The sequence below is a fragment of the Myotis myotis genome, unplaced genomic scaffold, assembly GCF_014108235.1.
Source record: "Myotis myotis isolate mMyoMyo1 unplaced genomic scaffold, mMyoMyo1.p scaffold_m19_p_9, whole genome shotgun sequence".
NCBI lineage: Eukaryota > Metazoa > Chordata > Mammalia > Chiroptera > Vespertilionidae > Myotis > Myotis myotis.
In genome coordinates, this window is record NW_023416401.1 from 10,714,947 (window position 1) to 10,741,532 (window position 26,586).

The following is a 26,586-nucleotide window of genomic DNA, read 5'->3' on the forward strand; positions in this document are numbered from 1 at the left end:
TTCCTTAAAAAAATGATTCCTTTTTAAACGTTTTCCTTCCACGTCTGAAAAAAGTAGCAGCAACCTGTTTTTGAAAAAACAGCTGAAACTGTTTCTCGGATTGGCCAGGAAGCGCTTTCGAGCAATGGGATAAACTAGGCAAACCACGTCTGGAGCCACCGTGACACGACACGTAATTAAAAATATATTTATATATGTATACATATTTATATCTCACTTCACACTCTGGTCCTAACAGTCAGGGAGGGGTTGGCCCTCAGGCAAGACCACCAGGAGGGCCCCTAGGAGGAAGGGCACGAGGCCTGCAGTGCCCAGGATGCCACCTGTCCCGGCTTTCCCCGGAACAGCAGCCGCTGCACGCACGGTATCTGGGGCCCTGCATGAAGCTTGCTCTCTGAGCTGGGGAGCAGGTGGGGGACCCCACTCTCCCGCCTTCTAGACTTGCACCCCCTCCTAGGCCTCTCCCTTCCTCCTGTTTTCTTCTCAGCAGATGCACCCACACCCATACCCATGTGCACACACACGTCTGCACACACACACACACACCCACCCACACACGCACATGCACATACACTTAAGGAAGCAAGACCCATGTCAGCACAGGTGTGTCTGAGGCCTGGCGGAAGCGGCTGCTGGCCAGGTGGGGCCGCCTGACTCCTCCAGATCCCGATTTTCCCCGTGTCCTCTCTGAGCCTGACATCAGCGCCCCCTCTTCCCTCGAGGCCTCCTAGGGGCCTCCGGCGTCCCGGCCCAGGCTGGGCTAAAGGTGCAGGCTGAGGAGGAAAGGCGGGAGGAGGTGTGAGGAAGCTTGGGAAGCAGGAGAAGGCAAAGGCTGGGCCACGAGGGTGCGGGCTCCGACAGAGGCGCCCGGCCGGCTGCAGGTAACCCTCTGCCCCCCACAAGCGCTTTTTGGGGGACTGACACAAGCTCCCATCCCAGCTGGAAGGCAGGTTGCAGCTGGTGGGAAAGCCAGGGAGTACTGGGGAACCTGCCCCCCGCCCCCTCCCCGCTTGCCTGCTTTCCCAGACTCGGGGTCAGCAAGGGGCAGCCTCCTCCAGCCCTCACCTCGTGCCAGCCTGACCGGACCGGGCAGCCAGGCCGCCTCCAGGGACCCAGAGTGACTGGCCTCGGCAAAGGAGGAGATAAGGAAGCTGCTGGGCCGAGGTCATTTTCTGGGGCTCATCACAGTGTGAGCTCCGGACCCAGAGGTGTGTGTGTGGGGTGCTGTGCGGGTGCCAGTGACAACAGCCTAGAGCCCGATCCCATCTCCCTCCACAGAGAAAGCTCCCAGGAACCAACTCCTGCAGGAGCCCTGCCTTGCTCGCAGCCTGGCACCCCTGCCCGGTCACCTGACTGTCCTGCTCATGACTCAATGAGCAGCCCAGGGGCGGCAGTGCCCGAGCCCCCTGGGCATGGGGACCTGGGCTGTGGGAGGGCTGGGTCCTGGGTCTTGCTTGGGTTGAGATTAGGCCCATGTAGTTACATTCTGAGCAGCCCCCCTCCCCGCCCCACCCCCACCCCTCCACCCCCCACCCAGAGGTTGGGACAGGACCTGTGTGTGGAGCAGAAAACATCCCCTAGCGTTTTGGTTTTCGTTTGCCAGCCTGTGCTGTGCCCGGTTCACCGCCAGGCCCAGGGCCTTGCACCCCAGTGTGAGGTGTCAGCCCTTTGAGAGCAGCGAGAAGAGGAGCAGGGAGGTGCCCAGGTTCCGGAGGGACCCCCACGGGCAGACGTTTCCAATGACCCTAATTGGCTACTGGCAAGCTGTCTGTGGCTGGGAGCCTTCAGCCACAGGGGGTGGTGTGATGTCCCTCATCGGGGTCGCCTGTGGGATCCCATCGCGGCTCTTTCATTGAGAGAGGAGACTTCAAAGCAGCTGACTTTTGAAAAATATAACACAATGAAACAAAAGAGCGCAAGGAGAGCTACAATCCCCGGCCCCCCGCCTGCTCCCAGCCCAGGCCCCAGGCGTGGGGTCTGGGGGAAGGACTTGGAAGTTGGGGTGGGGGTGGGGGAGCGGAGAGAGCGCGAAGGTTGGAAGAGAAGGGATGCCTCTGTCCCCGGCTCAACCCTGTGGACAAAGGCCGTCCATGACGGGCGGCTGGTGGGGACCGTGCCTGCCTTTGTCCTCCCGGACATCTGCTACACGTCGCCTGCTGCCAGTTGGCGACTGCGGCTGACAGCATGCGGGAACAATGCACCCTCTCCGACCCACTTTCCAGCCTCTGAGGTCCTTTCCGACCCACGCGGTGCCCGGGTGCGCCGGCTGCCCGCTGGAGGAGGAGTCAGGGGATGAAACCCCTGCACAAAGGCCTGCGGGCTCCTTGCTGGGAGGGGCAGGAGGAGCAGGAGTGAAGGGGGAGGGCCGGGCCACCGTGAAAAAGCAACATGCTCCCCTGATCGTGCCGCTGCCGCACACCAGGGCTGGGGCTCGGATGGGGGGCATCCTGGGATTCGATCCCTTCCCGCCAGGCTCCAGACGGGCCTCCGGCTCTGCCTGCCTTCCTCCCGTTTGTTTCTTTCTCCAGGGCCACCCCTGTCCGCCTGCCTGTCCATCTGGCCCGCGCACCGGGGCCCAGCTGCCTGCGGGCCGCCCGCCAGGCCCCTGGCTGTCAGGCTGTCAGTTTCTGGATGGTTCTGTTGTAGTACTGCGTGATGGGGGGCGTCAGGGGGTTCCAGCTGTTGGCGTGGAGCTCGATGACCTCCAGAAGCAGCGACCGGGTCAGCATCGACTCCGAGGGACACAGCATCTTGTCTCGGGCGCTGGCCAGGAGCTCGGTCATCATCTCGGGCAGCTGCTCCTCCAGCAGCCGGCCCGTGCTCTGCAGCTGTGGGCAGAGAAGGGGGCGCGGTTAGGACAGGACGTGGGCCCGGCAGTGGTCCCGACCCACCTTGGGTGGGTGAACTGGGGCAGGGACAAGAACCAGCTGGATCATCTCAGGAAGGTGCAGGCCCAGGCCTCTGGGACACAGGGAGGGCGGAGTGCGGCAACAGCCAACTGCGAGAACCCACATTTAACCACCAATCTGTTGGCAGACGTAAGAGGGATCGGAATATTGCCTGCTGCCCAGGAGCACAACACGTCTCCCTGTCACCCCAGAGCTTTCCTCCTACAGGAAGCCTGCCCTGACTGCCGCCCAGACCCTCACTGGCTGTGTGAACTGCTCCCTTCACAGGCGACCAGGCTGCACCAGGTTAATTTTCACTTGCTGGGCTGTGTCTCTGGAAATGAGCTTAGTCATTGTTACCTGTGTGTGTCCACGTGGAACCTGAGAGCGGAGAGCAGGATGTCTCCTATTTCCCTCCTCCCTCCTCGCTGCCTCAGCCCCACCTCCCCACCCGCAGCACTGACCTCTGCCCACACCAGTGACACGAGGGAAGAGAAACACGAACCGGGCAGAAGGCCAGCCAGAGGGCTTCCCCTCCAGGGAGGCCCCCAAGCACCTAGAAAAGCCCCTGTTGGGAAGGCGCCCCAACCTTCTGAGCTGTGCACCCCTGGCCAGCAGCCCCTGCCGTGCTCTCCATATAACCTCACCCCCAGCCTCATCCCACCCCGTGTGCAGGCCTCTGCCTTCTTCACAAAAGCCTTCTTCACCTCGTGGGCCCACCCTGACCTCTCTCCTGGGACTCTTCCAGGAGGAGTGCTCTGTACCCACACTTTTTCCCCCCACTGCCCATCCAGTGGGGTGTGTGCGTGCATGTGCATGTGTGTGTGTGTGATCTAGTCTCGCCAGTCTCGCCGGAGCAGAAGCTGTCTGAGGGCAGGGAACATGCCTTCTCCTTCTCCCCGCTCTCCCTGCAGTCACGCAGCCGGAGCCCGACCGTGACCGGAGTGACTGTCCCTTACACCTAAGCTGTGGTCCGGGCTCCGGCACTCTAGCCTCTGAGATTCTCGGGAGCAGCCTTGGCAGCGGGCAGCAGCCGCCTGAGAGGTGAGCTCAGCCTGCCTGGCGCGTCCTCGGTGCCCAGGATGGACGCCCCTCCCTCACTGTGCTCCACTCGGAATGGCTCTGGGCTGTCTTCCGAGGGCAAAGGTCTGTCCCCGTGAGTAGGCCAGAGCCCAGTGCCTGCGGGCAGATCCCAGAGGGAGAGTTTCCACGAGCAGCGGCCACACTTGGGGGACAGGCCTGGCACCTCCCGAGGGCTGTTCTGCGACACTGGGATGCAAGCCTCAGGCGCCTTCCCCAAGCTCCACAGCACCAAGGCCCAGGTTGATATCGGGGTTCAGGGGTCACCCGGAATCTCTTACGTCACTTAGGTGTGTGCCTGGTGCGAGGAGAGGGCAGCCCTGGGGACAGGGAGGGTGACGATGCCAGCCCTCGTGTGACCCTCTCCATGGCCAGCAGTCCTCCGCCCCTCCGGCCCGCGGTGGGCAGTCTCCCTGTGAACATTCACATTCCACACAGGAAGCCGCTCCCCACCAGCCCGCGCGCTGCTTACCTCCATGGAGCAGCACAGCACGGCGTCTTCCTTCACGTCCTGGGACTGCAGGAGCTGTGGGGGCGAGACCATCTCAGTGCCGGGCTGCCGAAGCGAGCACCAGGGACCACGGCTCAGGGCGCCTGCTCCAGTCCCCCGCAGCCGGGCCCCTGCCCAGCCCCGGGGCAGCCTGGAGTGTGCATCTCCAAGGGTCAGAGGGTACCAGGAAGCCGGGCCTTCTCGGGCGGGAGCTGAGCCCCTGGAGGACTGCTGTGGACACAGCCTGGGCGCCCTGGCCAGGTCAGAGGCCACGGCAAAGCAAGGTACAGGTGGGCTTGAAGAGGCAGCAAGGATGCCGGGATCACTGGCGGTTACAATGGCCAGCGAAAATCCTCAGAGAAATTAGCTTAAAGACTTCCTGATTGGTGAGCGGGGGCTCGGCCGTGGTCCTGGGCCCTGGCTATGGGAGGACTTCTGGACATCAAAGTGCTCTGCTGCCAAACCACAGGCCCACCGGCTTCCCCAAGGCTGGACCCGCTTAATGGCCAAGGCCCCGGCCGGCAGCCCAGCACTGGACCTGGCCACGCCCCCACCCAGGCTTCCCTCTAATGCCTCGTTTCTTCTCTCAGTCTCTCCCTTTTGCTTTTCTAATTGATGTGGAATTCAGGTAACACCAAATTTGCCATTTTTAAGTATACAATCCAGTGACTTAGCGTATTCATAAAGTCATAAAGTCCCGCAGCCATCCCCACTAAGTCCAGAATATCTTCATTGCCCCCAAAAGAAACCTGTGCCCATTAGCAGTTAGTCCCAACCCCCATCCCCTTGCCACCGCTCAGCTCCTTGGTCTCTGTGGATCCGCCTGTTCTGGACATTCCAGGTAAACGGAATCACACGATAGAGTAGTCCCTGTGGATGGCTTCCACCCAACGTAACGCTGTGGAGGTTCATCCACGCTGGGTGAACCTTGCGGACATTGTGCTCCGTGAAACAAGCCAGTCACAGAAGAACAACTACCGGAGAACAGTATGGAGTTTCCTGAAAAAACTAAAAATGGAACTCCCATTTGACCCAGTGATCCCACTTCTGGGAATATATCCCAAGAAACCAGAAACACCCATCAGAAAGGACATATGCACCCCTATGTTCATAGCAGCACAACTTACAATAGCTAACATTTGGAAACAGCCTAAGTGCCCATCAGCAGATGAGTGGGTTAAAAACTGTGGTACATCCACACAATGGAATACTATGCTGCGGTAAAAAAGAAGGAACTCTTACCATTTGCCACACCATGGATGGACCTGGAGAGCATTATGCTAAGTGAAATAAGCCAGTCAGAGAAAGAAAAATGTCACATGATCGCACTCATTTATGGAATACAATGAACAACATGAACTGATAAACAAAAACAAATCCAGAGACAGAGAAGCATCGATCAGACTGTCAAACCTCACAGGGAAGGTAGGGGAGGGTGGGGGTCAGGGGGAGAGGTCAACCAAAGGACTTATATGCAAGCATATAGGCCTAACCAATGGACACAGACACCAGGGGGGTGAGGGCATGAGTGTGTGTGGGGGGTAATGTGGGGATAAGGACACATATGTAATATCTTTATCAATAAAGAAATTAAAAAAAAGAACAACTACCACTGTAGGGTCCCATCTCCAGGAGGTGTCGTGTTCATGGGGACAGAAGTGGACTGGTGGGTGGCCGGGGCTGGCGGGAGGAGTCCTGGGAGCTGTTGTGTGACGGGCCAGGGTTTCAGGTTGGGGAGATGGAAAGCCCTAGAGATGGGTGGTGGGGATGGTTGCCTGACAACAGTAACGCACTTCATGCCCTGAACGGTACACGCAAGAACGGCTGAAACAACCCATCTTACGTTACGTACAGTTTACGACAAGAAAGTGTTTTAAAAAGGCGGTGGCAGGGCGGACACTCTGGGGGGGCAGGCCGCCCGTCTCTGCCACCGCTCTCGGGAAGAAAAGCCTTCCGTCCGTCCGCTGGGGAAGGCAGGGCTGCCCGCCCTGGGGGCTGAGGACCCTGGGGTGGGGGAAGGAGCAGCCTACTTGTCGAAGTCTCTGGCGCAGAGAGGGGAGTGGGCGGGCTGGGGCAGGCCAGCCACCCTTGCCCTCAAACAGCGGACTGTGTTTCTTGGACGGGAATCCAAGGCAATTGTGCGAGCCCACACAGTGTTTGTTCGGAAGCTAATGCATTCCTGTCCTATTGTCTCTGCCGGAGACTTGTTGTGGGCACACCCATCACATCCTCCCTCGGGGAGAGGCCAAGGTGCCTGGAGTCAGGCTGTGGGAGGCCCGACAGCGACTGGGGAGAAAGGCGGCCTGGTGGGAGCGTCCCAGCGTCCCCGACGGAAGGTCCACAGGGCATGGGCATGCTGCCCAAGGCATGCCCAGGATGGAGCCGGGCTGGTTGCTTGGGATGCCACCCCGTGGAGAGGGAAAGAGGGTGCTGACGGAAGGGCCCACAGGGCTGCCTTCGTGTGTGGGAGGCAAGGGAGCGCTGGAGACGACAGCTTCTTCTCTTACCGGTGAGGAGTGAGGGCTGACCTGAGGCAGGTGGGGTAGCCCACCCTGACCACGCAGCTCACCAACAGCATGATTTCAGCCTCGTAGAACCAGTCCCAGCAGCCTAGCACGGCCACCGTAAAAGCACGGCTCGGGGGTAGCCCAGGGTGGGCTGGGGCGGCAACAAAGGAGCAAAAGTGAGGAGATTTCAGAGTGCATGTCATGGGCTGGTGTCTGGGGAACAATCCAGAGCTCTGATCGCTTGGCTGAGCCTGCAGAAGGGCCAAGGCCGAGGCAGGACCAGCTGAGTGTGGGAGAAGTCGCAGGAAGAGGAGAGGGAAGGAAGAGACGGGAGTGGGAGGTGGAGGACTGCACTGGCCCAGGAGGCCACAGTGATGGGCAGCAAGGCTGATGGAGAGCAAGAGGAGGGAGGATAACGCGGCGGAGGCACAGGAGATGCCCGATGCATGGCACGCGGTTTGGCACGGGGCTGGGGTGGGAGCTGCACAGGGCCACCTGCCTCTCAGGAGCGCCCTCACGTAGGAGCCTGGGCCCCTCCCCGCTGCTCCCCTGCGGCACCTGGATCGGCGTCTACAGCTACATCTAGAGGAACCGAACCGACACCGGGCTTGAGTCGGCAAGAAGAGGGCCAGGAGTGCCCGGGGCTCTTCAGGAGGCAGGGAAGCGGGGAGTCTATCTGAAATAGGCTGCCAGCCAAGCGTGCAGCAGGCTCCGAGCCAGCAGGCCCGCTGCTCACCGACGGGAACCCTGTCACTTTGTCACCCCGCACCTCAGTCTCCTCGCGTGAGAATGGGGACGACACCTGCCCAGAACTGTTTTGAGAGCCTACTGAGATAATGTACGTGAAAGAGCTTTGAAGAGTACAAAGCCTGATTCAAATACAAGGTGTGATTACTGTTATTAAATGTGTATCTTCACAAGCACGGACCTTCCCCGAAGGCCTTGCCATGCTTTGTACGCACCGTCCCGCGCCCCCCCGTGACTCTCGCAGAGATAGGGAAAGGCCACGGGCACTGCTATCTCTACTTAATCACGTAGAGAATCCGAGGCTCAGCAGTTCCGCGTCTTGAACAAGCCAGACAGACAGCAAGTCTGAGAAGATCTAAAAGGTGCACAGAAGTCCTGGGTCAGCATCCTCTTTCTTGGGGAATTATTTTCATTTCTCCCACATTAGCTAACTCCTATTTTCCTGGTCGGAGCTCGTAAGTCTTACTTTTGTTGACTGGTGACAATAATCAACCGGGGTCTTCACAAAAGTGAAATGATTTTTACCTATTTTGTGGCTGCATTGGCCACTATCTATCCATTCACCCATTTATCCACCTACCCATCTGTATATCCACTTACTCACCCACCAAGTTATCCATCCAGCTTTTCACCCACCCATGCAACCATTTGTCTACCAATGCATCCACTTATCTGCCCATCCTTCTGTCTACCCACACATCATAGATCCAACCTTCCATCCCCCATCCATTCTTTTTAACAAACATTTTATTTACCGATTTATTTTAGAAAGAGAGAGGGAGGAGAGACATCGATTTGTTGTTCCACTTATTTACGCATTCACTGGTTGATTCTTGTATGTGCCCTGACTGGGGATCGAACCTGCAACTTTGGTGTATCAGGACAATGCTCTAACCAACAGAGCTACCCAGCCAGGGCTCATCATCCATTCTTTCATTCATCTAGCTATCCATCCATCCATCGCTCCATCCTTCCAACAACATTTATGCAACACCTACTATGTGCTAAATACTGTATAAGTGTAGGGATTAACAAGACTATAAGACTTGCAACGTACAGTCTAGTAGGGGGAAATCAAGAGAGTGTGCTAGGCATGTGGCGTTGGAACACAGGAGGGCTGGTGGTGGTGGAGAACACGCCAGGCATAAGGCATAAGAAGCAACATATGGCATATGCACAAAAGCTAAAAATGTGGACTAGCAGAGTGCACTGGTGAATAACAAGTACTTCAAGATGCTGAAATATATGGTGCTGGGGGGAGAGAGAGAACACGATGGTAAAGAGCACAAGGGCCACATCCTAAAAGGCTCTAGATGCCGTGCTACTAGTTTGAATTTTATCCTAAGGGACTAGAGAGCCACTGAGAGATTTTAAACCGGAGAGTAGGAAGATAATATGTGCATTCTCAAAACATCCTTTCCTGCACAGCATGGAGAATGGACTGGAGCTGGTAGGGTGGAGGTGGGACTGGCAGCAAGGAGACCAGGAAGGCTGCTGCGATGAGAAATTATGAATTGATGCTTGAATTGAGGAGGTGTGTTTAGGGGGCAGAAGTGAGGGTGAGGACAAGGACGATCTTGAAGATGGACAGCCCCCAGGTTTAGGGCTTGGTCAACTGGATAAATGGCAATATCACCAAGGATACTAGGAAGGCAGGAGGCATTGGTTTGGAGGAGGGCAAATAAGTTCAGTGTCAGAAATATTGAGTCTACGGTCCCCGAGGATATCAGGGAAGATGACTAGTGGGGGGCTGGCTATTTGTGATCACCAGTGCCCAGGTGTTAGTCAAGGCCATGGGTGTGAGTGAGATGTCCTGGGGGAAGAGAGAATATATGAGAAGGTAAGAGGATAAAAGCTCCAAACTGGGAAAGGGGGGAGAGGAGGAGGAACCCCCAGAGGTGAAGGAGAACGGTCAGAAAGCCCAGAGCAACAGGAAGAAGTGATGTCACAGAAACCAAGCAAATTCTAAGAAGGACAAGGTCAATGGTGTCAAGTTCTCCGAGAGGTCAAGGAAGATGGACAATGACCAGGGCTCTCTGGATATGGTGATTAGGAGACCACGGGTGACCTTTACCATGAGGACATCAGTGCAGGGGGAGGGGCAGGTGGAACCCTGGGTGAGGTGGGGTTGGAGGGCGAGGGTGGTCAGGAAATGGAGACTGAAAGGGTCCACCATTTCTTTCTTTTTCTTTGGGGTTTCTGTTCTTCTGTTTCTCCCTCTCTTTTTCTTTCTTTTTTGGGAACTTGCCTACGGAAGAGAAGAGGGTAAGGTGCTAGGAGAAAGACTGGCAAAGGGTCAAGGTGAGTGGTGGTTAACGCGGGAGACACCTGAGCACGTTTGAGGGCGAGAGGCAGAGATGAGTGGGCAGAATGCAGGAGAGAGGGGGTTACTCGGAGAGGGGAGGCCAAGTCTGGAATGGCCAGGAGGGGCTGTGAACACAGTACATGTGTGATGCTCAGGCCACGCAGCCTGCAGCTGAACAACAGAATTAGTGTTGCTTTACGTTCATTATTACCATCACTCCGTGCCAGGAGAGGAAAATCTGCCCCAAATGTCACTTCTCCACTAGCCTAATAGGCCCCAGTGCGGTGGCCATGGTCAGATGTCAAGGAAATTCATGGCTGTGACCTGGACTTCGGTCCAAGCTGTGCCCTGTGGCCTGGCTGCCAGCCCATCTCACTAGGGCGGGCAGGCGGGCAGGCACCCTAACTGCGGACCAGGCGCCCCGGCGGCAATAATTAGCCTCCTTCCTGCCGAGCTTGCAAACTGCCGCGTACAAAGTGGCCACAGTAAATGTCACATGGGGGAATGCTTCAGCCCACAGCTGGCCCTGGGGGGGTGGTGGTGGTGGTGGAAATGTAATCCGAGGATCAGAGAAGACACTGAATCCTGCAGATACTGGAGCCAGAGGACCCCGGCTCCAGTGGCTCTTCTTCGGGGCCAAGCCCTGGCCAGGAGCCTGGACAGGAGGCCAGTTCCGTTCACAGAGTCCCTACAGCCATGAGCTCCCAGGACCTTGGGTTGAGTTTGAAACCCCGGGGCCATTGTCTGTGACACTGATAACACCTCCTGGCCTCCCTGAGGGAAGTCTTCCAGGAGCTGCCTGTCCTGTCGGCTTGCTCTGTGCCCACTGCCCCCATCTGCTCGAACCTCTCCCAAAGGGCAAGCAGAACACTCCCGAGGCAGCCCCTAGGCCTTACCTGGCACTCGGAGTCTCCTGCCCAGCTGGTGTGGCTCAGTGGTTGAGTGTCAACCTATGGACCAGGAGGTTATGGTTCGATTCCCAGTCAGGGCACATGCCTGGGTTGCATGCTGGATCCCCAGTAGGGGCTGTGTAGGAGGCAGCCAATCAATGATCCTCTCCCATCATTGACATTTCTATCTCTCTCTCCCTCTCCCTTCCTCTCTGAAATCCATAAAAATATATTATTTTTTTAAAAAGAGGGGTCTCCTGAGGACTGACATTCTGAGTGTTTGCTCTAGCTCGTGTGCTGAGCTGTATGCGCACGTCCAGATCCGTGTCACCCTTCTACCAGTTCACCTGAGTCCGACGCCACGGTAGGGTCTTCATGCCACAGCTGCAGGCATGAGGCGCGGCGGGACATGACTTCCCCACGGACACACGGGAAAGGAAAACCAGGAGTGGAACCCAGGTCTCATCTGCCTCCACAGTCAGGTGGCAGGACCACTGCCTCATGAAGGAGGCCCACATGATCAAGGCCAGTGGGGAGAGGACAGAAAAAGGCGGTGACCACACCCCTATCCCGGGTTGCCTGGGATGATTCTGGTTGTCACCCCGCATCCCAAAGTGACTAGGACTAGGGTTCCTTGTGCTCCCCAAAGTGGTGTTTATGTAGTCACCTCGACAAGGGAAGGGGCGGTGAGGAGTTGGGAGATCTTACCCCAGGTACCATCTGACGGCTCGGGAGACCTCCAGCCCGGTCCCCCTCCCCTCCTCCTGCCGCAGGGCCCCCATGTATGCAGGGGGTCAGTGCTCTTGCCTCTCTGCGGGTTTCGCAGGTGGGGTGGCAGGGCTCTGAAGGTGACAAAGCAGCCCTACAGGATCCTGGCGAGAGGTGGTCAACATGGCAGGAGACCGTGCCACCTGCCGCTAAGCCTGGCGTGAGCCTGAGCGTTAACTGCTCCCCAGGGACGGGAGCCAGGAACAGGACGGTTACGGTACCGGGCACACTGTCCGTTGCTCTCGGCTGCAGCAGCGGGGCCCGGGGGAGAGCAGTTATTTTCTAAGCTTCCCTGGGGAGCTCGGCCAGCAGTGCCCAGCCCGGAGGCACTGGGTGTCCGGTGGCACCTGGGACCAGCAGCCCCCTCACAGTACCCTCTGGACACCCCTCTGAAGGAATGACTGCCTTCTGTGTCTGACTCAGCACAAAACAGCTCCCCGAGACAGGAGAGGGCTTTGGGCTGGCTGGGAGCCAGACCTGGGGCGCAGGTGGTGGGCAGATGGCCCACAACAGGCAGTTTCTGAACTCACAGGTCACTGGGCTGGGACCCTCGGCTGGCACCAGGAGAGGGCAGGGCAGGGGAGGGGGCCCCAGGCTGCCATCTGCTCTTACATGTGCCGCCCCCCACCCCTGGTCCCTGGTCCCACCCCCTGGCTCCCCACCTCCGCCCACTGAGTCCTGGACTTGACCTTGCTGGTGTGGGGGAGGGCGTGATAAGCGTCTTGGTGGAGGGAGCGAGCTGCCTGCAAAGGCATTTTCCGCTCTCTAAAGTAAACAATCAAACAGGAAATTAATCTAGAAACCCACATCAACGGAAGGTTCAGGCTGTGATTTTCACAGCCCCAGAGCCAGGAAATTCAAAGTTATAGTCCCCATAGCAACTGGCCTCGTAGAAGTCAGCCACGGGGGGCTTGGATGAGCCCTTGAGGGGTCAACGAGGCCAGCCTTCTGCCTCCGGGAAGCACAGCCCCCAGAGCAAGCCTGCGTGCCTGAGGCAGACGGCTCTCCTCGCCCGAGGAGGAACACCAAGCCTCGGACAGAGTCAGGCGTCGCAAGGCTGGGGTCTGCTTTCAGTTCTCACAGCGATGAGCCCCGGAAGCCGGGCCACCAGTTGACACCCCAGGGCTTCAGTTTTCCACATTCCCACCTCCCCACGACTACCCCCCAGGTCCCATGTTCCATGAAATGGCAATTCTCAGGCCTGCAAGACGCTCAGGGGTGGGGCCGTGCCTGCGCTCATTCTTATTCCCACCCCACTCCTCTTAGCCCCCGAAGGGCCCCCCTCTCTATCCCAGTTGCCCTTGAACCTAGCGATTGGCCTTTGGCCCACCCCCTGCTTGTGTTTCCTCCAAGAAATATCTCAATTGATTGACAGGTCCAAGAGCTTTCACAGCAGACACCAAGGCGACTCCGATTTTTGGACGCCCTTCTCAACCTGCCCCCTTCTGGATCAAATTTATAATATTATCTCAATGCGCACTTCCTGCTCCCCCTGACCGATAGGTTGAACGGAGCCAGGGGCCAGCCCTCCCCCTGCAAGGATGTGGAGCTGTCTGTCTGGGGTCCGGGGTAGGGTTTTCATTTGTGTGCGACTAGTGAGGGGTCCCCGCCTGGCAGGAAAGGAGATAAGGACAGTGACGCTCAACCCAGAAGGAAGTCGTCTGGAATCCTTCCCCGAGGGTCTGGGAGATGGCCACCGCGCCGGCTGGTCTTATCAGCATGAGTCTGCAGTCTCGGCCGGGGCGCTTGTGACAACACGAGCCGAGGCAAGAGCAGGCGCTCCCAGGCACCAGGCCTGTGGCAGAGGATGCCCGCCTGCCCGCCCACCGCCAGCCTGGCCCCGGAGCCAGGCCGTGAGTTGAGCAAAGCAGTGGAAAAAGAAGTGGCGCCTGCTGGAAAGCAGACAGAGCGGCTCCTTGATTTCCTAACAGGCCCTGCGCATGCCAGGGGCCTGCGGGCCAGCTCCGAGCGCCCAGCTCGCTTGCGCAACAGCCCTTTCCTCCTCTGGGTAAGCTTTCCCGGGCAGCCGAGCCGCTGTCCAGACACCCGAGTCCCTGGACGAGGCCTCCCCTCCCCACCGCCTCCCTGCCTTCTCCTGTGGTTACGTTCATCAGAGCAGGGTGGGCAGCTCAGGGAAGACGGGACGCCTCCCGGGGGTGCAAGATGTTTCCTTTCATGGAGCAGACCCAGAAGCGTCCTTAGAAAGAAGAAGGCTGGTGGGGAGGTCACTGTGGACAGATGGCGGGCTTCTCTGCAGTCTCGGGGGGCACTTGAGGAGGGCAGAGCCCAGAGGGTGAGCCACCGGCTTCAGAGGAAGGGCCTGATCCGAGAGCCCAGGGCGCTCCCTGCTCACTCATCAGGGCACGTGGTTATCTGCAGGGCTGTGCCAGCCACCCTCCTCGAGCCTGGGAAGAAACTTCTTAGGCTCCTCATGGTATGCCAAGTCTGTGTGTGTGTGTGTGAGCGGGGAGGGCTCAGTAACCACAAAGGGCTGTGAGGGGTGGGAGAAGGGGCACACCGGCTTCTTGCTGTGCTACCGAGCATGGCATTCTGAAGAAGCTTTGGCTTAAACCGTGCCCTCTTCAACACGGTAGTCTTGGCACGCCCGACTGAAGACGATTCAATGCCTGCACCGCTCGGTGACGAGACACAGGTGCCAGTCTCCGGGGTGGAGGGTGGCGTGTGAGGCCACACCGCAGAAGCTGGGCTGGACGTCTGTCCCTTGGCCGAGGGAGCTCTGCTGGTTCTGTGGTGAGTCTGGGTGGAAAGCAGTGACCAAGGGCCATCTGGGCAGGGGACGCGGGGCCTGAGACAACGAAGCAGAGAACACTAGGGCTGTGCTGAAGGCATCATTAGCATTTGTCCTCAGAGCAGCAGCCACCAGCAGAGGGGCAGGCAGGCCTGGGCAGAGAAAAGGGCCTGGGCGGCGGGGGGACGGGCAGAAGGGATTTGGTTAAGTGCTGTCTGCCGAGGCGAAGGCGGAGATAAGAGTATTTAGTTGAAACCTGGAAGTGTGTTTGGCCCGAGAGCCATTCCTTAGCAGAACACATCTTTCCATAACGCGGCGTCCCTTTATCTAAGTTGAGAGGATCTTTTCGAATGAGTGAGCGTGTGAGACAGTATTCTGTGGTCCCCATGCACGTGGACCACCAGGATGCAAGAGGAGAAAGGGCTTAGCCTGCACTCAGGCGCTCGCTGGCCCACTTCCCGCCTGGGGCCCCACATCCCTCTCCCTCCCGGCCACAGATCTCCAGTCCAGCCACATTCATCCGCTCCCATCTACCTCCAGCTTTTGCTCCTCGTTGTCTCTGCAGGGTCTGCCTTCTCCCACCTTGGCTCCATTTACTGACTCACTCAAGACTGACTGCAAAGCCCTCCTCCTCCGAGAAGCCTTCCCTGACCTCCTCCTCTAACCTTTGTAGCCAGAAGTTCTCTATTCACAGCCCCGTTTGGTTTTACTAAGTTCTAAGTGGAGTGGAGGGTCTCCTTCGACTAGCTTTTCCTCACACAGGACCTTGTGCCCAGCTGTCTCTCTCAGAAGACCTGTGGATGGACTGGGAGGAAAGTGTGTGCTGGGACACAGTCACTTAGAAGGGCCTCTCTGTCCCCTGGGATGCAGCCTCCCCAGTGACATATAGACCTGCAGTGCGGCAGGCCCTGCACCCCCGCTCCTCCCCCCCTGCCAGGGAGCCTGAAGGGATGGAAATAATTTCATTCATTCATTCATGCATTCATTCATTCATGCATTCAACAAGGAGGCATGGATCCTGTCCTCCTAGATCAGTGATTCTCAACCTTCCTAATGCCGCGACCCTTTAATACAGTTCCTCATGTTGTGGTGACCCCCAATTTCATTGTTATAAATTGAACATAATTAAAGCATAGTGACTAATCACAAAGCAATATGTAATTATATATGTGTTTTCCGATGGTCTTAGGCGACCCCTGTGAAAGGGTTGTTCGACTCCCAAAGGGGTCGCGACCCACAGGTTGAGAACCGCTGTCATAGATCCACTAGTCTGTTGGGGACACGGACATTGCACAAGCAGGTCAGTGATGGGAACTGACCAGTGAAACTGCCTGGGCTCTGATCTGACTCAGTCACCCACCAATCTCGCTGCACAGCTACCCATTCTGTCTAGGTTTCCTCAGAGAGACAGCGTGTGTGGTGACAATTCTTGTGAAAACACTGGCTGTACATTATTCACAACAGCCAAGACCTGGAAACAAGCTAAGGGTCTTTCACTAAATAACTGGGGGACATAACGGAGTTCTCTGAAAAAGTTAAAAATGGAACTGCCATTTGGCCCAGTGATCCCACTTCTAGGAATATATCTACAAAACCCGAAGCACCCATCAGAAAGAATGCGTGCACCCCTGTGTTCATAGCAGCACAATTTACAGTAGCGAAGATCTGGAAACAGCCCAAGTGCCCATCGGTAGATGAGTGGATAAAAAAGTGGTGGTACATTTACACCACGGAATGCTATGCAGCAGCAAAAAAGAAGAATCCCTTACCCCTTGAGACAACATGGAGGGACCTGGAGAGCATCATGCTAAGTGAAATAAGTCAGAGAAAGACAAGCATCACATGATCTCATATGCGGAATCTAAGTAACAAAATAAACTGATGAACACAGTGGATCCAGAGACATGGAAGCATGGAACAGAGGCAGAACCTCAGAGGGAAGGCAGGGGAGGGTGGGTGGGTGGGAAGTAATCAACCAAAGACCTTGTATGCAGATATGCATGACCCATGGACACAGACAACAGGGTGGTGAAGGCCTGGGGCAGGAGGGAGGTGGGGGTGGCCTGACGAGGTCAATGGGGGGAGAAGGGGATTTATGTAATACTTTCAACAATAAAGAAGTATTTAAAAAAATAAATAAAACCACTTTGCTTAAAAAAAAAGATGTAGTACATAGAGGGTGGGGCAAAAGTAGTTTACAGTTGTATGTGAAACACAGAGTTTATCCTTGTATTATTATCTATTAACTAGAGGCCTGGTGCACGAATGTGTGCACAGGTGGGGTTTGGCTGGCCTGCCCAGATCAGGGGCGATTGGGGTCAGGCTGGCTGGGGGGAGGGGACGCGGGAGGTTGGCCGGCCGGCCATCCCCATCCCTGATTGGGCCGGCTGGCCAGCTGCAGTGAGTGTCATAGCGACCGGTTGTTCTGGCGTTCCAGTCCCTTGGCTTTTATATATATAGATTATTGCCTTATTTTCCATATGAACAACTGTAACCCCACTTTTTGTCCCACTGTATATACAATGGAATACTACTCAGCCATAAAAAGGACAAAATATTGCCTTTTGCAACAACATGGATGGATCTTGAGACTATCATGCTAAGTGAAATAAGTCAGATGGAAAAGAACAAGAACCGTATGATTTCACTCATGTCGGGTATAAAACAGAAAATAACAAAAGAACATACAAAACAAACCCATAGACATAGATAACAGTGTGGTGGTTACCAGAGGGGAAGGGGGTTGGGGGGAGGATGAAGAAGATAAAGGCGGTCAAATATATGGTAATGGAAGGAGGCTAGAGTTTGGGTGGTGAGCATACAATGGCATACAAAGATGTTGTATTATACATTTGTACACCTGAAACTTACATAATGATATTAACCAATGTTACCCAATAAATTGAATTAAACTTTAAAAAGAAAAAGAAAAGAAAAAGAAAACACTGCCTCTAAAGGGAAGAAGAAAAAAAAAAAAAAAAAAAAAAAGCTCGGCCGGTCTGGCTTAGTGGTTGAGCATTGACCTAAGAACCAGGAGGTCATGGTTCGATTCTGGGTCAGGGCACATGCCCGGGTTGTGGGCTTGATCCCCAGTGTGGGACATGTAGGAGACAGCTGATCAATGATTGAAATCAATAAAAAAATATTTTAATAAAAAAGGGGCAGAGAGAAATGGGATGGTTCCTGGAGGGGACTGTGGGGTCAAGGGAAGTTCCCCCCTCAGGTGAGTTTGCGGGGCTGATGAGAAGAAACCTCAGGACAGTGGGACGCCTGTGAAGCGGGAGGGAAGCCTCGCAGGAGAGGGGATGGGACGCAGCACTCAGGGCTCAGGGGTGTGCTGAGCAGAGCCACCGCCCTGGCGGATGGGCTACCCAAAATAGGCCAGACCCAGGCAGGCCCCTCATGGCTGTGCAGAGGCCTGAGACAGCCTGTGGGCCCTGGGAGATAATTAAAGAAAGCCAACGTTATGTAAGGAGACTGAGACAGCAGTTTGGGTTAAGAAGAAAGATACTTAAATCTGGCCTTTGGATTATTTTAAAATCTTACTCTGTTATTTGTGTTTATATATAAATTGCTCTTTCTTCAAGCTGTGTGCTAACTTCACTGCAAAATTATATAGAAAAGTCCCCAACGAGCTGATTTTACCTCCTTTTCCCACTTTCCTCAGCTGAAGGTGTTTTGAGGAAACTTCCTGTTGGAGCATCATATGCGCAAACCCCCAGCATCCAGTGAGATGTTTTCACAAAGGGGACAGGCTCGTGCTGCCAGCTCCCTGCCAAGACCTGGAACTTGGGCTGCACCTTCACAGTCCTCTTCCGACACCTTTGATCATGACTCTCCCCACGGGGCACCACGGTCCTGCTCATCACCACAGCTTAATCTCACCCATTTTATTTATTTTTTACTTATATATTTTAAAAATATATTTTTATTGATTTCAGAGAGGAAGGGAGAGGGAGAGAGACACAGAAACATCAATGATGAGAGAGAATCACTGGCTGCCTTCTGCATGCCCCACACTGGGGATCAAGCCTGCACAACCGGGCACGTGCCTTGACTGGGACTCGAACCATGACTTCCTGGTTCATAGGTCGACGCTCAACCACTGAGCCAGGCCAGCCAGGCAATGTCATGCACTTTAAACCCCCATGTATTTAAATTGGAAGCAAACACACTGACCCTGCAGGGTGGACCCTGCAAGGCCCTTTGCTGGCCTGGTGGCCGTTTTGAGAGCCCCGCCCATCCTTGGCTGCCCTACTCCGGGCTTCCTCCATAGGATGTCAGTTGACTCCGGACTGGTGGGCGAGGCATGCCACAGTTCTCATCAGTGAAGAACGGGAGGCCAGATCTGAATCAGATGCTGTGCAATGTGCCCAATACATCAGGATCAGGGAGCTGATCCCCAAACCCAGGACTCTGTCCCAAAGTTTGGTGCTTCCTTATGCCTTGGCTTTAGGGATACGCGTCCTTCAGTTTTTGGAACACAGAACCCTTTGATTTGAGGAAAACCCTGGTGTCTTTCCCAGAAAAATGTACATCTGCATTTTCAGATGCAGGCGTACGATTTCAGTGGGTTCCCAGGTCCTGAGGGCCACCCAAGGGTCCCAGGTACAGGCTCTGACAAGGCCTTCCACACTCCAACCTAAACCGATGGGAATGTCATAGGAGCACAGGACAGTGACTACCTTCGTAAGGACAACAAGACAGCCAGGATCTCATGTGTCACCAGGAGGATCATGGAGACTGTGCTGTGGCTGCCCAGGCTGTGGCTGGGTATCGCTGTGGTTACGTCAGAATGCCCGGGTGGCTAATAAAGATACCACAGAAGTTCTGTACTCTGTGCCGGACACTTGACAAAGGTGATCACTAATCCTTATGGCAACTCTGCAGAGGTAAGAGTGGTTTCCCGTTTTTCTGATGAATAAACTGAGGCTCAAAGAGGTTAAGTAACTCGCCTCTGGTCCCAGCTAGTCCCAATAGTGATATTCGAAATGATGGAAGTCTGACATCCAAGCCCCCCTTCTTCCCTTTCCCCTTCTCACGATGGGGCTTTCAGCTTCCCTCTCTTGCTGTATGGATCCTGAAGCCAGGCAGGGAGTTTCTCTAGAGCACAGCGGGGAGGTTAGGGGGGGAGGGGGGATCTGGGTGACAGCACAAGGTTGCCTCAGTGCACACGTCTGCACTCCTGGGAAATGACTCACTGGAGCCCTGCCGCTCTGGCCTCCAGGGGACACACGCACATTTCCTGTGTCTGGGCGAGAGCCTCGGTGGGTGTGAGCTGGCAGATCTCTGAAAGCAGCCAGAGACAGAAAACCATCCTGCTCTGTATCCTAGGTCGAAGCAGCCTCTCCCTGGGTTCATATGACAGAGCTATGTCACCTCTGGGCCTCAGTTTTGTCAGCTGTAAAATGGGGGTAAAGGTCAGACTCGATCAATGCTACTTAGTGTGTGGTCCTCCTACTGGCAGCATCACACCACCTGGGAAACTGCAGGCCCCTCTATGACAGGGTTTCTCAAATTTAACGCGCATCCACATGGCCTGGGTGTTAATTTCCCAGCTGAGAACCAGAGATCTAGTACAGGGCGCAGTACACGACAGCCCACTGGCCAGATCTGGTCCACAGCCTGCTTTTTACAGGCCCATGAGCCAGGAATAGTTTTTACATTTTTAAATAGCGGGGGGGAGGCGGGGGGAATCAAAAGAATAATATTCGGTGGCACATAAAAAAGCTATAAAATTCAAATGTCAGTGCCCATAAATAAGGTTGTGCTGGAACACAACCACTCTCGTCATTTGCATCTTGCCTGTGCTCTCCCACCACGAGGCAGAGTGGGGTAGTTTCCACAGAAACTGCTCTGGGCGCTGCCCACTGCTGCCCGGTGCCGCACAAGTCACAGGGATGTGGTTACACTTGATTCCGCCTTCTGGCCTGCAGAGCGAAAATACTGACTATCTCTGGCCTTTATAGAAGTTTGCTGAAGAGGGTGGAGGGGAGCAGAGGAGAGGGGAGGGTTATGATCCTTTCTGGGGGCACAAAGTGAGCTGCCAGGGGCGTTTGGGATCCGTGGGAGTCTAATCTGGCCCGGTCAGCCACGAAAGCCTTTACACAATTGCTTTGAGGGTGGCCTGGTTGGCAGTGCTGACCATTTCCCTGTATGGGGACCCCAAAGTCCACCCCAGAGCAGGGGCTCCTAACTGGGAAGCTCCCCAGACAGAGCACTGGCTCCAGGGACCCTGCCAGCTTTACCTGTGGGCGTTGTTGGGGGAGAGGGTTCCCCGCGGCGGTCAGTCATGTCTCCACCCTCCCAAACCCCGCACCTTGTACCCTTTGGGGAAATGTGAAAGTCTCTGGCAGGGTAACACCCGCATACATGCCACCCACCCAGGAAAGGGGAGGTTATCTGAGGGCACAGGCAGGCCTTAGGAAGGTCCTAGGAGACAGGAAATGGTCATCCATCGGGCATGGGGCCTCTTTCCCAGAGGGCTGCCCCCCAACTCCCCCCACACTCTAGAATCCACTTCTCCCCATCATCCAGAGGCAAAAAGGCTTGCGGTCCAGTGGGCCAGGGGCAGCCACCCTCACCAGTGGGGGCCTCCTCTCCCCAGAGCCTCTTGCCTGTGGCATCACCCAAGCAAGTCTCAACCCTGGCCCTGGGATTCCAGGTATTTTCCCAGCCAGCCCCACCTCATCTAATTGCTTTCCAGTCAGCTAATCCTTGGCCCACGCCCTCAGCTCCAGCCGGGCAAGCCACCTCAGTGTGGCCAGCAGTAGCTTCGGAGACTTCCCATGGCCCGCGTCCAAGCCTGGGGCAGCCTCTCGACTCCCCTTGCCCAAACCACATCCGCCTTGCTCTTCCCCACACCTCAGACGCTCCTCTGACTAACACTTCCAAACCCTGCAGGGCACGGTCCAGTCCAGGCCCAAAGCAGCCCACGGATTCCTCCCCTGCTGTCCCCCCGGGCCCCCGACGGGCCACATCCCGCCTATCGGGGAAGAACAATTAGCAAAAAGTGGAGTGGTACCTACTGTTCAATTCCCAGAGCTAATTGTTTGAAGCAGGGCTTTGGCCTTAATTAAAGGACAATTAGTTAGTGAATGTGTGTTTGCACTTCCTCGGTCTGGCTTTTAACCCTGGGAAACCAGATTCAGCAAATACGTTCATGTTTCAGTACCTCTGAGTAAGGGACAAAGTCTTCATTACAGAAATGGCAGTCCTGACAACAACAGTGCAATCAAAGGGTCATGAGAGAATGAGCTAATTGTGCCTTCCAGGCCTGAGCCATGATCTCTGCTCAGCCGTGGTGAGGAGCTGGGAACTGCCTGTGTGCCCCCCCTCGGTGTGTGGGTTCTGTTCTGAGCTCTGTCATGCAGCCTGTCACCTCTGCCCCCCACAGCCCCCCTCCTACATTTTTCTTCTCTCTTACCTTTTCTGGCCCCTCCTTTTCCATCTCCCCACCTTTCTCCATTCTGGGGTCAAGAGGATTGCCTTTTTCACACCCTGCCAGGGGGCTCCAGGCAACCAGCCAGCACCAGCACATGGGCCATGGACTTGAGTGTGTCAGCTCACACCGCTTTCCTTTGCTTCTGGGTGCTCAGAAAGAAGCTATTAAAAATTCTTTTGGGGAAAAAATAATTCTTTTGAGACTCTAAGGATGCAGATACTTTTGGGATCCAGAACTGTTCCAGCAGCCGAAGCCTAAGGATTCCAGAAGCTAGCCTCCAGACCTCCACTGTCCAGGCAGCAGCCACCAGCCACATGTGGTTTTGAGCACTCCAAACATGCCGTTGGAATGGAGAGCTGCTTCAAGTGTAAAATACATACTGGATTTCAAAACCGAGGGGGGGAGGTGAAATATATCCTATATAATAAAAGCCTAATATGCAAACTGTCCCCTCAACCGGGAGTTCGACCGGGAGTTCGACTGCTTGCTATGACGTGTGCTGACTACCAGGGGGTGGTGCGGAACATAGTGGGTGTCGGTGACGTGGTGCTGGCAGCAGGCGGCAGTGGAGGCACTGCCGGCTCCCATAAGCCCTGATGACAGCGGGACCACAGCAGGATGGTGGAGCAGGTAAGCGGGCGGTGCCAGGCCAAGGCAGATGCGAGCGGGGCCCAGTCGCCCCACCAGTTGCCCCATAGACGGTGACTAGCGTCCATTACAGAGAAAGGGCAAATAGCAATATTAAAATATTTCTTCTAATTATTTTCCTTTCAATGTGTACGAATCCATGAACCGGGCCACTAGTACAGTGGTCGGCAAACCGTGGCTTACAAGCCACATGCAACTCTTTGGCCCCGTGGCACAGGCCACGAAGTTTTAATTGTAACGTACGTGCGCGCCCGCACGTGGTATTTTGTGGAAGAGCCACACTCAAGGGGCCAGTTTGCCGACCACTGCACTAGTATATATATAACTAGCTCATTGCCTTGGCTGGTGTGTCTCAGTTGGTTGGGCATTGTCCCGAGCACTAAAAGGTTGCCAGTTCGATTCTGGTCAAGGGCACGTGCCCCGGTTGCGGGCTCAATCCCCGGTGGGGGGGCATGCAGGAGGCAGCTGATCAATGTTTCACTCTCCCATTGATGTTTCTCTCTCTCTCTCCCTCTCCCTTCCTCTCTCTCGAAATCAATAAAAATATTCTTAAAAATCTCATTGATCTTTTTAATGTTGATTACATGTCGAAATAATGCTTTGGATATATTGGATAACATAAAAGATATTAAACTTATTTTTGCCTGTTCTCTTTTAACAAAATGCAGCTAATAGAAAATATACGACACAGTGGCTCCCCAGCTGGAATTGTGCTGAGATTGTTCAGGGCTAAGAGGTTTCCATTGTCCTCAATGTTTGTCCTCCCCCGCCTGCTCCACTCTCCCACCTCCTGTGCCAGGCTGTCACCTACTTCCCCACCCTCACAGCACCTCTTGTGTCCTGCGCATCCTCCTGCCACCTCCCTCCTCATGGGAGAGGCAGGAGAGGAAGGCCCTGCTACTCCGCCTGCATCTCCAGGCCGACATGGAACACAGCAGGTGCACACTCAGCAGCCCCTCAGGAACCCCCTCCACGCGGCTCTCCATCCAGGAAGCTGTGCCAGAAGCCCACCTTGAGCCTGATTGTGGCTCATGGGGTTCGGACCGTGGGCAGACTAACATCATACGAAGCTGGCAAACCAAAGTCGAGAAAAGACCCCTCAGCCAGAGTGAAATGCGGGGATAGAACACAGGCAGCTTCGCTGGCTGACAGCAATTCTGCACGGGTTCACTGGTCCTGTGAGCACAGATTACTTCTTTTGAGTTTGATTTGGGAGAGTGTCTCTCTTCTCTCTTCCACGCTAGCTCATCTCCGAAGACCACTACCAGCCAGCCCCAACCTGCTCACACACCTTGCCTCTTTAAGGATTCTGGATTTATCTAAGACAGTGGTTGGCAAACTGCGGCTCGCGAGCCAAATGCGGTTCTTTGGCCCCTTGAGTGTGGCTCTTCCACAAAACACCGACTTCTGCGCATGGGCCACGAAGTTTCAATCGCACTGTACGTGCGCGCCCGCACGTGGTATTTTGTGGAAGAGCCACACTCAAGGGGCCAAAGAACCGCATTTGGCTCGCGAGCCGCAGTTTGCCGACCACAGTCCTAAGAGAAGTCTGCCCGGACTAACTCTAGAGGGGCAGCTATTGTTTCTGCTCTGTTCAATCTAGACATTCTATTTCATTAAGCTATTCAACAAGTGTTTATTGAGCACTTACTCCATGTCAGGCACTGTTCAAGGCACTGGGGCCATAGCTAAGAGAACAGACATAGCCCCAGCCTTTCCATGCTAACTGGGGAGACAGAAAACAAGCAGATTAACAACAAAAAGAAACCTGTATGGTAAAGCCAGATCCTGGGGTGGGGGTGTAGGGTCAGGGAGCACCCTCCGAGGAACTGGCATCGGCAGAGACCTGGAGGGGTACCTGGAAGTGCACCCTCCCAGAAGGAACATCGAAGGCACAGGCCTGAGACTGGTTTTACTGTGTCCCTTCACATGTTTTCTCTGTAAGAAGCACGACATTTGGCACGATAAAAAGATGCTACCGACGGATCCTTTATCCCACCATCCTTTGTTTTTCACGTCTTTGTTCTGCGTGTCCTGTTACAGGGACGGGAGGAAGTCAGTTTGTAATTAGCAAATCGACTGAAGTACATTTAATCCTCAACCAGAGAAGGAGCTGAGGGCCAGGGAGGGTGAACCGCTTGCGTGTCTGGCTCTGGAGTCTGTCTCCCTACCCCGGCACCCCACCCTTCCCACCACAAGAAAGGTGGTTCCTGGTGGTTTCTTCTCACAGGGCCTGGCCCAGGCCACCTGTTGCCTCCCGATCACTGCTGGCCGCAGTGAGAATGGAGCCACGAGTGAGGAGCTGGGTTCTAGCTCGGTCTAGAGGTGGACAGAAGGGAAAAGGTGGTTCCTAACTGGGTCTGGCCCAGACGCACAGGTGCTGCCTCAATGGTATTTGTTACCCACAGCTGCAGGCGGGGACAGCAGAGGTGGGCATCGTCACGTGCTGAATGTAGAGGGTGGGTGCTGAGAGCTGGAGCAGGGTAAAGCAGAAGGCGCAGCGTGGGCCCCGGGAGCTGTGTGTGAGGTACGCACCAGCTCCCAGCACAGGGCACTTCATGATTTTGCTTCTCCTCCCCAGCTGATGGGCGCGCAGGGACCACAGCCTGCTTGTGCCCCGGGCCCAGCAGCCGGCCCAGCACTGAGCACCCAGATTGTTGGGTGGAGGTTACTTGAGAGAGGACAGAAGGCTGGGCAGGGCGGGATGGGGGATGGGCAAGCCACCGGGAGGCATGGCAATTAGAGGGGCGCTGAGGGGTCCAGGCCAGGTGTCAGTGGGGCTATTCACACCCTCCCTGAGGGTGGGAAACAGACAAACTTTATTTTTCTGACTTCTGGGTTATCTGAAGTGCCTGATGGCCATTTTTCAGCCCCACAGCGGTCTGCTTTCTTATCTTCTAAATGTAGGTTCCCCCACGGGACCTAACTCGCAGAAAGCGCCCAGCCTGCCTCCCCTGTGCTCCCACGCTGGCGGAGCAGACTGTGACGTCACCCTACTGGGAAACCGTGGGGGTGCGGTGCGGGTGTCTTCTTATTTTTTAAAACCCAAAGGATTAAAAAATCTACACCAGTGGTTTTCAAATGATGTGCCGCAGAATTCTTAAAACATGCAATACCTGACTATCGAGTCGGGGCACTGCCCTCGTTTCCCTTAGATCCTCAAATAAAAAATAAAAAAATGGCAACAGCCAACACAATAGCTGTCTGGCGTGAATTAACAAAAATTATATATATTTTTTGTCAGATTGGCAAAATATATATTTTTTGGTGTGCAGCAGAATTTTAGTAATTAGTTCATGGGCGCCAGGAGATGAAAAAGGCTGCAAACCACTGATCTAAACAGATGCATGTGCATGCGGCTACGTGGACGTGTGTATCTTGTACACACAACTCCAGCAAGAAACAGTTTATCCCCTACCGTCCCTTCGCCAGTTTAGAAAAACCCGCCCGCCCCTCCCCGCCAAGGCCTCCAGCTCCTCCCTCCCCGCCGCCTTCAGCGCGACTCTGCACAAAGCAGGGCCTCTTGAAGTTCAGACATTAATTACTGAGGTAGAATATTTTTCAAAATTACAAGGCATGGCCCCAGGAGATAAGAGGAAGGAGGAGGAGAGCGAGGAGGAGGCGGGGGAGGCAGGGAGGGCTCTGCCCCCGGGCTGCGGAGGCCAGGCGGGTCTGCAGTCTGGGGCAGGGGAGGCCCCACGCCTCGGGAAGGACCCCCACCCCAACTCCCCACTCCCACCCCACGGGCCAGGCGCCCCCTGCAGGCGGCGCTGAGCTCAGGTGGGCAAGTGAACCCGTCCTGGCCATGTCTAAGGGGAATGCGTGGGGGGCGGGAAGAGCTGGGTTTTCCTTTTTAGCCCTGAGCAGGAACGTTTAGCCACCTCTACCGGAGGCCTTGAACGTACAGTTCCTACTGGAAAACGGTGAGGTTAATTACAACTACTTTCAATCACTCCCCATCTGTGTCACTGGGAAGGGCTGGTGGTGCTGAAGACGCCCTGGGTGGCAACTCTAACTCCCCGGCTGGAGGCAATCCCATCTAACTTAAAAAATGCCCAAGACTTGATGTT

The 26,586-nt window shown here is 55.5% G+C and overlaps 1 protein-coding gene across 6 annotated transcripts in view; it reads right to left on the reverse strand.

Moving 5' to 3' along the window:
• Positions 1 to 1,877: 1,877 nt before the first annotated feature.
• Positions 1,878 to 26,586, reverse strand: part of CTIF (cap binding complex dependent translation initiation factor) — a 235,293-nt gene continuing 210,584 nt past the window's right edge. For all 6 annotated transcript variants that reach the window (XM_036322505.1, XM_036322504.1, XM_036322503.1 and 3 more), the window contains 2 exons: positions 4,441 to 4,494; positions 1,878 to 2,828 (listed from right to left, as the gene is read on the reverse strand). In XM_036322505.1, coding sequence (XP_036178398.1) covers positions 2,613 to 2,828; positions 4,441 to 4,494 — 270 coding nt within the window. In that variant the 3' untranslated portion in view covers positions 1,878 to 2,612. The remainder of the gene's footprint in view (positions 2,829 to 4,440; positions 4,495 to 26,586) is intronic.